The sequence below is a fragment of the Bombina bombina genome, chromosome 6, assembly GCF_027579735.1.
Source record: "Bombina bombina isolate aBomBom1 chromosome 6, aBomBom1.pri, whole genome shotgun sequence".
Lineage (NCBI taxonomy): Eukaryota > Metazoa > Chordata > Amphibia > Anura > Bombinatoridae > Bombina > Bombina bombina.
Window position 1 is genome coordinate 898,467,514 of NC_069504.1, and position 12,906 is coordinate 898,480,419.

The following is a 12,906-nucleotide window of genomic DNA, read 5'->3' on the forward strand; positions in this document are numbered from 1 at the left end:
AGATTATACTATACATGTGAGGAGATTGGCAGTAATTATACTATATACTAAATAATTCTGCATATGGGAGGCTGGCAGTGCCTGTACTGTACATGCGAGGATATTGGCAGTGATTATACTATATACTAAATAATTCTGCATATGGGAGGCTGGCAGTGCCTGTACTGTATGTGTGAGGAGATTGAAAGTGATTATACTATATACTAAATAATTCTGCATATGGGAGGCTGGCTGTGCCTGTACTGTACATGTCAGGAGATTGGCAGTGATTATACTATATACTAAATAATTCTGCATGTGGGAAGCTGCCAGTGCCTGTACTGTACATCTGAGGAGATTGGCAGTGCTTATACTATAAACTAAATAATTCTACATATGGGAGGCTGGCAGTGCATGTACTGTACATGTAAGGAGATTTGCAGTGAGTATACTATATACTAAATAATTCTGCATATGGGAGGCTGGCAGTGCCTGTACTGTACATGTGAGGAGATTGGCAGTGATTATACTATAAACTAAATAATTCTGCATATGGGAGGCTGGCAGTGCCTGTACTGTACGTGTGAGGAGATTGTCAGTGGTTATACTATATACAAAACAATTCTGCATATGGGAGGCTGGCAGTGCCTGTACTGTACATGTGAGGAGATTTGCAGTGATTATACTATATAATTCTGCATATGGGAGGCTGGCAGTGCCTGTACTGTACGTGTGAGGAGATTGGCAGTGATTATACTATATACTAAATAATTCTGCATATAGAAGGCTGGCAGTGTCTGTACTGTACATGTGAGGAGATTGGCAGTGATTATACTATAAACTAAATAATTCTGCATATGGGAGGCTGGCAGTGCCTGTACTGTACATATGAGGATATTGGCAGTGATTATACTATATACTAAATAATTCTGCATATAGAAGGCTGGCAGTGTCTGTACTGTACATGTGAGGAGATTGGCAGTGATTATACTATAAACTAAATAATTCTGCATATGGGAGGCTGGCAGTGCCTGTACTGTACATGTGAGGATATTGGCAGTGATTATACTATATACTAAATAATTCTGCATATGGGAGGCTGGCAGTCCCTGTACTGTATGTGTGAGGAGATTGAAAGTGATTATACTATATACTAAATAATTCTGCATATGGAAGGCTGGCAGTGTCTGTACTGTACATGTGAGGAGATTGGCAGTGATTATACTATAAACTAAATAATTCTGCATATGGGAGGCTGGCAGTGCCTGTACTGTACATGTGAGGATATTGGCAGTGATTATACTATATACAAAACAATTCTGCATATGGGAGGCTGGCAGTGCCTGTACTGTACATGTGAGGAGATTTGCAGTGATTATACTATATAATTCTGCATATTGGAGGCTGGCAGTGCCTGTACTGTACGTGTGAGGAGATTGGCAGTGATTATACTATATACTAAATAATTCTGCATATGGAAGGCTGGCAGTGTCTGTACTGTACATGTGAGGAGATTGGCAGTGATTATACTATAAACTAAATAATTCTGCATATGGGAGGCTGGCAGTGCCTGTACTGTACATGTGAGGATATTGGCAGTGATTATACTATATACTAAATAATTCTGCATATGGGAGGCTGGCAGTTCCTGTACTGTATGTGTGAAGAGATTGACAGTGATTATACTATATACTAAATAATTCTGCATATGGGAGGCTGGCAGTGCCTGCCTGTACTCTACATGTGAGGAGATTTGCAGTGATTATACTATATACTAAATAATTCTGCATATGGGAGGCTGGCAGTGCCTGCCTGTACTCTACATGTGAGGAGATTTGCAGTGATTATACTATATACTAAATAATTCTGCATATGGGAAGCTGCCAGTGCCTGTACTGTACATGTGAGGAGATTGGTAGTGATTATACTATAAACTAAATAATTCTGCATATGGGAGGCTGGCAGTGCCTGTACTGTACATGTGAGGAGATTGGCAGTGATTATACTATATAGCAAAAAAATTCTGCATATGGGAGGCTGGCAGTGCCTGTACTGTACATGTGAGGAGATTGACAGTGATTATACTATAAACTAAATAATTCTGCATATGGGAGGCTGGCAGTGCCTGTACTGTACATGTGAGGAGATTGGCAGTGATTATACTATATAGAAAATAATTCAGCATATGGGATGCTGGCAGTGCCTGTACTGTACATGTGGAGATTGGCAGTGTTTAAAACCCTCCAGTGTAGCACTCCTCTTGTGGTACTAGTAATAGCAAATTGTGTGAAATTTCATATTTCCACACTAAGTTTTATATTTTTCATTAGGTGCATGTTTTGCATTATCAACCTTTTCCCCCATTTTTTAACATATTGTGCTACTTTCTTTTTATGGCATGTTCTGTTATTTACACAATTGTGAGGTAGCTGTTTATGCAATATTCAAAGGGACATTAAAAACTAAATATATTTCATGCATTCCCCTCTAATCATAGATACTGCCATTATGGAACCTAGGTTACAATGCAGATATATGAAGAAGAGTTCCTTTAACAAGTCAGCACTTGAATGTAGTGAAAGATATTATTCAACATGGCAGCACCCACAACTAAAGAGAGGAAGAGAATAACTTCAATGCTATGCATATAAAATATATTTAGTGATTAATGTCCCTTTAATAATTTAAACTAGGCTATTATATAAACCCAGAGTGCTGCATGTGAGGTAAGGCTGATATTATCTTGATCTGAATTATCAGATAATTACCTGAAATAATGTTATTGTAATTTGTTTCTTTTCTGTCTTTGAACATTGATAGGTGGCGTTCCGGTTGGACTTTGAATTCAGTAAATCTTTTTTTCTCCCATCCCTGCAGATCCACCTCACAGCTAGCAGGTAGGTTATCCATATAATCTATATGGCCCATTATTCTGCTGCTTTAGGAGGGGTTCTGAGGTTGCTTAGAAAAGTGTATAGTAATAAAGAAGAGTCTAGGTATGTAAATATTCACAGTTAGGGAGCCAAACGGGTCGAAACTGGAGCTGAATCTTATAAAATGACTGGGGCGCGATCCAATATAGATCGCAGTTTGCGGCGCAAGCGAGGGAACCCGCGTCGCCCGCAGTTTTAGCTCGCAACTCGAGCCATCCAATATGCGGCGCCGTCACTTGCTAAAGTGGCGCAAGTCTCACAAACCAGCGATGTCCAGAAATCTGCGTAAGTACAGATTTTTGGAGTCGCCAGTGACTTGCGCCACGTTAGAAACTGCCGGCTCCTACAAAACCTGACTAAAGTCTAAATCACCCGCACTGTCTAACACGCCTCCTAAACATAGCCCGACACGTCTAACCCTCTATCCGCTATCCCCCCTCACTAGCCTAACAATAGAAAAAGTTATTAACCCCTAAACCGCCGCTCCCGTACCCCGCCGCAACCTAATAAAGTTATTAACCCCTAAACCGTCGCTCCCGTACCCCGCCGCCAGCTATATTAAATCTATAACCCCCTAAAGTGAGCCCCTAACACCGCCGCCATCTCTATTAAAATTATTAACCCCTAATGTAAGCCCCTTACACCGCCGCCATCTATATTAAAATTATTAACCCCTAATGTAAGCCCCTAACACCGCCGCCATCTCTATTAAAATGATTAACCCCTAATTTAATCTACCTACCCCGCAGCCAGCTATGTTATCTATATTAACCCTAAGTATATTATAGTTAATATAGTTATTACATTATATATATTAACTATATTAACCCTAATTATATTAGGGTTAATATAGTTAATATAGTATTTATATTAACTATATTAACTCTATCTAACCCTAACACCCCTAACTAAATTTATATTAAATTAATCTAATTCATATTATAAACTAAAATATTCCTATTTAAATCTAAATACTTACCTATAAAATAAACCCTAAGATAGCTACAATATAATTAATAATTACATTGTAGCTATGTTAGGGTTTATATTTATTTTACAGGTAAATTGTTAATTATTTTAACTAGGTCTAATAGCTATTAAATAGTTATTAACTATTTAATATCTACCTAGTTAAAATAATTACCCAATTACCTGTAAAATAAATCCTAACCTAAGTTACAAATACACCTACACTATCAATAAATTAAATAAACTACAAATATCTATCTAAAAATACAATTAAATTAACTAAACTAAATTACAAAAAAACAAACACTAAATTACAAAAAATAAAAAAAAGATTAAAAGATTTTTAAGCTAATTACACCTATTCTAAGCCCCCTAATAAAATAATAAAGCCCCCCAAAATAAAAAAAAATCCCTGCCCTATTCTAAATTAAAAAAAGTTCAAAGCTCTTTACCTTACCAGCCCTTAAAAGGGCCTTTATTGGGGCATGCCCCAAAGAATTCAGCTCTTTTGCATTTAAAAACATATACAATACCCCCCCCCCCATTACAACCCACCACCCACATACCCCTATTCTAAACCCACCCAAACCCCCCTTAAAAAAGCCTAACACTACCCCCCTGAAGATCTCCCTACCTTGTCTTCACCACACCGGGCCAAACTCCTCATCCGATCCGGGCGATTTCTTGCTCCAAGCAGCAAAGAAGAATTCTTCCTCCGGCGACGTCTTCCTCCAAGCGGCAAAGAAGAATTCTTCCTCCGGCGACGTCTTCCTCCAAGCGGCAGCAAAGTCTTCTTCCTTCCGGCGGCATCTTCCATGAAGCGGCATCTTCAATCTTCTTTCTTCGCTCCGCCACCGCGGAGCATCCATCCCGGCCGACGACTGAACGACGAATGAGGTACCTTTAAATGACGTCATCCAAGATGGCGTCCGCCGAATTCCAATTGGCTGATAGGATTCTATCAGCCAATCGGAATTAAGTTAGAAAAATCTGATTGGCTGATTGAATCAGCCAATCAGATTCAAGTTCAATCCGATTGGCTGAACCGATTCAAGTTCAATCTGATTGGCTGATCGGAACAGCCAATAGAATGCGAGCTCAATCTGATTGGCTGATTGGATCAGCCAATCGGATTGAACTTGATTCTGATTGGCTGATTCCATCAGCCAATCAGAAAATTCCTACCTTAATTCCGATTGGCTGATAGAATCCTATCAGCCAATCGGAATTCGAGGGACGCCATCTTGGATGACGTCCCTTAAAGGAACCGTCATTCGTCGGGAGACATCGGAAGAAGAGGATGGATCCGCGTCGCCTGCTTCAAGATGGACCCGCTCCGCACCGGATGGAAGAAGATCGAAGATGCCGCTTGGAGAAGATGTTTGCCGGTCCGGATGTCCTCTTCTTGCCGGATAGGAGGAAGACTTTGGACCCTCTTCTGGACTTCTTCAGTGGATGTCTAGCCCCCGCTTGGGTTGGATGAAGATCTTGGAGCCAGGACGGATCGGTGAACCTGGCATGGTGAAGACAAGGTAGGAAGATCATCAGGGGCTTAGTGTTAGGTTTATTTAAGGGGGGTTTGGGTTAGATTAGGGGTATGTGGGTGGTGGGTTGTAATGTTGGGGGGGGGGGGTATTGTATGTTTTCTTTTACAGGCAAAAGAGCTGAACTTCTTGGGGCATGCCCCGCAAAGGGCCCTGTTCAGGGCTGGTAAGGTAAAAGAGCTTGTAACTTTTTAAATTTAGAATAGGGTAGGGAATTTATTATTTTGGGGGGCTTTGTTATTTTATTAGGGGGCTTAGAGTAGGTGTAATTAGTTTAAAATTGTTGTAATATTTTTCTTATGTTTGTAAATATTTTTTTATTTTCTGTAACTTAGTTCTTTTTTATTTTTTGTACTTTAGCTAGTTTATTTAATTGTATTTATTTGTAGCAATTGTGTTTAATTTATTTATTGATAGTGTAATGTTAGGTTAATTGTAGGTAATTGTAGGTAGTTTATTTAATTATTTTATTGATAGGGTAGTGTTAGGTTTAATTATATCTTAGGTTAGGATTTATTTTACAGGTAATTTTGTTATTATTTTAACTAGGTAGCTATTAAATAGTTCTTAACTATTTAATAGCTATTGTACCTGGTTAAAATAAATACCAAGTTGCCTGTAAAATAAATATTAATCCTAAAATAGCTAAAATATAATTATAATTTATATTGTAGCTATATTAGGGTTTATTTTATAGGTAAGTATTTAGCTTTAAATAGGAATCATTTATTTAATAAGAGTTAATTTATTTCGTTATATGTAAATTATATTTAAGTTAGGGGGGTGTTAGTGTTAGGGTTAGACTTAGCTTTAGGGGTTAATACATTTATTAGAATAGCGGTGAGCTCCGATCGGAAGATTAGGGGTTAATAATTGAAGGTAGGTGTCGGCGATGTTAGGGAGGGCAGATTAGGGGTTAATACTATTTATGATAGGGTTAGTGAGACGGATTAGGGGTTAATAACTTTATTATAGTAGCACTCAGGTCCGCTCGGCAGATTAGGGGTTAATAAGTGTAGGCAGGTGTCGGCGACGTTGAGGGGGGCAGATTAGGGGTTAATAAATATAACATAGGGGTCGGCGATGTTAGGGCAGCAGATTAGGGGTACATAGGGATAACGTAGGTTGCGGCGGTTTACGGAGCGGAAGATTAGGGGTTAAAACTGTAATGCAGGGGTCAGCGATAGCGGGGGCGGAAGATTAGGGGTTAATAAGTGTAAGGGTAGGGGTGTTTAGACTCGGGGTTCATGTTAGGGTGTTAGGTGCAGACGTAGGAAGTGTTTCCCCATAGGAAACAATGGGGCTGCGTTAGGAGCTGAACGCTGCTTTTTTGCAGGTGTTAGGTTTTTTTTCAGCTCAAACAGTCCCATTGTTTCCTATGGGAGAATCGTGCACGAGCACGTTTTTGAGGCTGGCCGCGTCCGTAAGCAACTCTGGTATCGAGAGTTGCATTTGCGGTAAAAATGCCCTACGCTCCTTTTTTGGAGCCTAACGCAGCATTTGTTTTAACTCTCGATACCAGAGTTAAATTTATGGTGCGGCCAGAAAAAAGCCCGCGGAGCGTTAACAGCCCTTTTACCGCCGAACTCTAAATCTAGGCCTATATGTGGTGAATTGTCATTATCTTGTTTTAAAGTCAGTTTAAAAAAAGATGAGAGGATGATGTATTAAAAGCATATATTAGCCTAAAAATAATATGCAGATGTATTTTTAAATTGTACATTAGTTATTTAACCCCAATAGGACCTGGAATTATAGAGAAAAACTGGCCCAACGTACCAGAGAAGTTTTAGCATTTTTGCTATCACTCCATTTAAACAGAAATAGAGTCTTGTTTTTTTTTTTGTTTTTTTACCTATCTAAATATTATATTTATGTTTTTTAGTAGACAAACCAAGATATTTTCACAAACTTTGGTTTTCTCACTCTAAAATTATTTACACACAACTACTGCAGGCAAAAGACAAATGTATATAAAAGCTTCTCTGGAGTCCCCTTTGTTCAGAAAAAGCAGACATGCATGGCTTTGCCATTGTTTTTTTTGGTAATTAGAAGGCTGCTAATTGCAGCTGCGTACCACACTTCTGAAATTCCTGGCAGTAAAGGGGTTAATTAACTGGTAAGAGTAATAATATTTAAAGCAGGGTTCTTGAAACTTTTTTCCCAAGACCCAGTTTCATGATATCACGTACTTTTGCAACCCTATTGTTATGCTTGGTCTGAAATTTGTTTAAATAATGTATAATGAGATAGCTGCCATTTTTAACAAAGCAAATAAAATGTGTGCATACTTTATTCCTGATTGTAGTCAAACTTGAAAGTGTTGTAAAAGGTAATAACACACAATCTCATACAACACCCATACACACACCACACACTCACTCTTGTGCAATACACATCACACACACACTCATACAACACACACACTTTTGTGCAACACACATCACGCACACTCACATATCACACACAATTCGCGACCCAGAAAACATTGTGTGGCGACCCAGTAATGGGTCCCAACAAGTGGTTTAAGGAACCCTGATTTAAAGTAATATAGCTCCATATCACTCATATAAAAGCAATGACTTTTCTTGCAGAGTTTGATCCAAAAAACAGCAGTAACATTTCAGGTTATTCACCCTTACTCATGCCATCCTGGTGCATTTATATTACATGTTAAAACCAACAAGTTTATTTCATATAATTTCAACATATATGTGACGGGATCTGGCCACCAAGACTGGGTAACTCCGCCAAAGGAATCTTCCAACACCTGGACTATGCCACTAGGTAGTGGAGAAGAGTGATTATAGCAGTTCCCACCCAAATAACTAGACAGACTAGCATTTAGGTGAAACAAGAAGTACACTTTATTGGGAAAACACACAACATTTATACACAAACTGATCTTGATAAGAGCCTTATCAGTCCCCCAAATCTCCCGCCATTCCCGCCCCACCAGACAGGCTGGCACCAGCACCACTATAATGTCCAATGGCCCCCAATGTCCAGCGGTACAGGGAGGGTGCATTTGGGGTGATCCCGAAAAAGCGGCAACACTTCCAGGGTGTCATTGGAAAGCCCTTGATCCCCAGTTGCTTCAGTCCAAAAAGCGCCTTGATTTATGACTGGGGGTTGGAGTTATGGGCCCAGCGTACACTGGGAAGACCTCTGGGAAATGGATATTGAGGGGAGGTCCAAAACCCTCGGTTCCTAAGAGGGCTCACCCCTGGATCACCCCACCTCTAGTCCTCCCTGAGAGGTATCAATCCCTAAAAGAGCGGAGCTCTAGTACGAGGGGCTGCTGGAGCGGCCTGAGGTAAAGGGGACCAGGAATCCGAGCTGCTGTGGCCGGCCGGCAGTTCCATGGGGCTGGCCAGCCGAAGGGAGGTCTGCTGAGTAGGGCTCGGAAACCCCAGTTCCCTAGGGAGCTCACCTACAGCAATTGGCCCACATCTTATCCTCCCCACAGGGTACCCGTCTCCAAAATATCGGAGTTCTGGGGCAAGGGGCCACTGAAGCAGCCGGAGATAAAGATCTCCGGAGGATGCTGGGTGCGGCGGCTGGCCAGTAGATCCAGGGGCCTGGCCGGCCGGAGAGGGATAGGTCGGTCAGATAAGCAGCTCTTTCAAGATCAGGATCACACACAAATTCTCACAAAAGAAAAGGTCTGGGGGATTGTGGTTGCTCTGAGGAGCCCAAAACTGCCAATAAACGAAAGGGGGTAAGGTAGTAGGGGGTAGGAGTTTAACCCTTGCAGCCCGGTATCCGTGACAATATACTCTAAACAACACCACCTAGTGGCTTGCAGTATATTTATGCAATTCCTAACACTACCTCTAAGAAATGTATTAATATCTATCCTGTAGACAAAGGTTATATCTATGATCTGCCATATATACTGACTAATAGAATTACTTGCCTCTATGTAATGTGATGATACAGGAGCCTCTACATTTTTGCATCTTATATTGGACTTGTGCTCCTTTATATGTTCACTTGCTTTCCTAGTAGTCTCTCAAATACAGATCTTGGAGCACAAATATTTGATTAAATAAACCCCATGACTAGATCCACATGTAAAATAATCTCTTATTTTATATGTTCTACCAGACAAGGATAACATCCAACATTCTTATCAGTTATGTAGCCCAATTCTGATTTCTTACTACTTTATAGATTGGTCTTAACTAAAAAAATCCTTCAGATTACTATTAAACACCATCATAGGTGGCTGTTGAAAAGAAGTAAGATTGGGATTGCACTCTCTAATATCTGTTGATTATTTTATTAGAGGTAGTGTTAGGAGTTGCATAAATATTGGGAGCCACTAGGTGGTGGTGTTAAGATTAAGGGGCATATTTATCAAGGTCTGGTGGACCTGATCCGACACTGCGGATCAGGTCCGCCAGACCTCGCTGAATACGGCGAGCAATACGCTTACCGTATTCAGCATTGCACCAGCAGCTCACAAGAGCTGCTGGTGCAACGCCGCCCCCTGCACACTCGCGGCCAATGGGCCACCAGCAGGGGGGTGTCAATCAACCCGATCGTACTCGGAGGGTTGATTTTTGGCGATGTCTGTCCGCCTGCTCAGAGCAGGCGGACAGGTTATGGAGCAGGGGTCTTTGTGACCACTGCTTCATAACTGCTGTTTCTGGCGAGTCTGAAGATTTGCCAGAAACAGAGGCAATCAAGCTCGTACAGAGCTTGTTAAATAGAGCCCTATGTGTACATGTTGAAATGATATGAAATAAAATTGCTGATTTTTAAATTTAATATAAATGTAACAAGAGATGTGTACATTGTATGATTGTATGGCATGAGTAAGGGTGAATTACCCAAAATGTTGCTGCTGTTTTTTGGATCAAACTCTGCAATGAAAGTCATTGCTTTTATATTAGTGTTGTGGAGCCATATTACTATATATGCTTGTTGGAGGCTGGCAATGAACCTTTGCTCTTATGTGCACTATCATTGGGACATTGCCGCTTCCAGGACTGTAATTAAGCAAGGGTAATAGTATTATAATATATATATTATCCCACCACCACCTCCCTGATCCCTCTCAAACAGCTTCCCCCCCACACACACACACTCTTCACCACCATCAGGTTGAAGCTTTAGCACTTTTTATTTTTTTATTAATTAAAAAAAAAAAAATGTAATCATTGCAGCACGCTTAATTGCCTGTTAGCCATAGGCCCCTGTTATTTGTACATAAAAAGTATACAGCCTAGTCCTTCCATTGATATGTTGTTATGGGCTCTTGGGGTTTCCTTTTATTGTTATACTGTAAATGTGTTTCTATTAATGCTCCTGGGTATGTTTCCTGGTCCCAATAGTTGACCATATAAATATGCACAGATATACAACAGCGATTTACTCATGCTCTTCTTCATAAACTATACTTAATGAGGACATATATTTTATTTCTTGCAGGCCTAATATCCTATACTACAACCCCTATAAGTACAAGTAATCAGCATACTAAAATAATCCCTTGTCATAATACTACCCATTTCATAGTTCACACAGGCATTATATCCCAGCTGGTTACAAGAGCTTCAAATATTATTCTCCTATGTCTTTATCTTTGCTATCACACACTACAAAGCTACATGCAGCTGACTTAAATCTATGCTAGATAGGGATGGGCGAATGTGTAAATTTTCGAATTTCGAATGTAGAACGAATGTTATTACCGAAATTCGAATTCTAAATCCGAATGTCGATAAGAACGAATATTCTTAAAAATTCGAAAATCGAATGTTATTTACAGTTTTCGAATGTCACTTTCGAATTCGAATGTTTATAATTATATCGAATGTCCACATTCGAAATTTCGAATTTAACATTCTATTTAACAAATACTATTCAGAAGTTCAATAGTTCATGTGGTAGGGCTGGAATCTAGTAAATTGATACATAATAGATACAAATATATCATTTCGAATGTTTCCATATAGAATATTGCATAATTCGAATATTACATTTAAAGAAAGCATTAGAAATACTATTACAAACATATAAATTCAAATTTTTCTAATTTGAATATAAATTCGAATTTTTCGAATTCGAATATAAATTCGAATTTTTCGAATTCGAATATTGCATAATTCGAATATTACATTTAAAGAAAAAGCATTAGAAATACTATTACAATCTAAATTCGAATTTTGCGAAAAGAATATTTTCAAATGTAATCGTAAAATTCGAAACCAAACATTCGAAAATCGAATGTTAGAATGTTATGTAAACATTCGAAATTCGATTTGAACGAACGAATGTGTTAAAATTCGTGCCGTTTTTCGAATGTTGCATGTCGAATGTTATATGTTCACCCTTAGGATTTAACTCCAGAATATAAATATTAATTCATCAGCCCTCTACCCACCCACTATTAAACATCTGATGCTAATCACTTTCTCTTATCAGTGGTCCAAGAGTGAGCGTGCTTTTCATTAATGGTCTTACCCAGTATCATATCCTTTGACCCGGGTACAAGAGTGACCCAGCGAAGTTTGGGAGGTATCTCAATCCTATTTAAAAATGAGATTTCATATTAGTCTGTTCAGCACAACTGCTTCTCTGTATATATTTCATTGTATTCTTCTGATTCAAAATATACAGTCTCTTTAGCTAAGTTAATTATTTATCTTACGGACCAAAGAATTTACTTTATGTTTATCCTTCTCCAGGGTATTGGTTTATCTGCAACTCTGTATACCTTGCTCATGAACATATCCAAAATCTTGTAATCACTAATAATGGTCTAGACATGCTACAACTTTGTTTTTGTTGTGTATAAACACATTTAATATGCTGTAATAACTACAAATCTCAATAGAAAAAAGTGTAGGCTCCCCCTTTACCGTTCCACCTCCCTGATTCCTCCCAAACAGGTCTTTAACCCTCCCCTTCCTAAGGGTCTCTGCTATCTTAGTTTATAGCTAATTTATATACTTTTATTTTATTTATTTTTTAATGAATTTATTCATAAAAAATGTTACTGTAGTGTAGTGGCCCCAATCCCCCCTCTAAATCCCTTTGCTGTAGTAGCTTGGATCCCTTCCTCCCTCCTGTTAAATATTGTTTGAGCATAGCGATCCCTCCCTCTCCAGCGATGGGCTGCCCACCTGCCTTCTTCTTTCTCTCCCACACCACCCACAGCACCACCTCAAGCTGATGCAGGGGCACAGAGTGTCCATGACTGTATCAGCAATCTGCCTTCATATGGCAAAGGAAGAACGATTAGTTCTTCCTTACCATATGAAGGCAGATACCTTCTGCCTCTGGCTGCAGTCTTGAGTGTCAAAGCTGACAGCTGGGACCACAGCAATAGGCAGAAGGTTGCACATAGTAACTACGTCAACCAGGTATGCTAGGGAAAACACCCTGTGATGTAGTACCTACGTCCATTAGGCTTAAAGGGTTAAATGTTGAAAAAATAAGTGTAAAGTTTTATTGTCAGTCAATGGGTT

The 12,906-nt window shown here is 39.4% G+C and overlaps 1 protein-coding gene across 3 annotated transcripts in view; it reads left to right on the forward strand.

Annotated features, from left to right (window-relative positions):
• The window catches only part of ITGA11 (integrin subunit alpha 11), a 245,237-nt gene that overhangs the window by 169,256 nt on the left and 63,075 nt on the right, over positions 1 to 12,906 (forward strand). For all 3 annotated transcript variants that reach the window (XM_053718501.1, XM_053718502.1, XM_053718503.1), the window contains one exon: positions 2,800 to 2,876. In XM_053718501.1, coding sequence (XP_053574476.1) covers positions 2,800 to 2,876 — 77 coding nt within the window. The remainder of the gene's footprint in view (positions 1 to 2,799; positions 2,877 to 12,906) is intronic.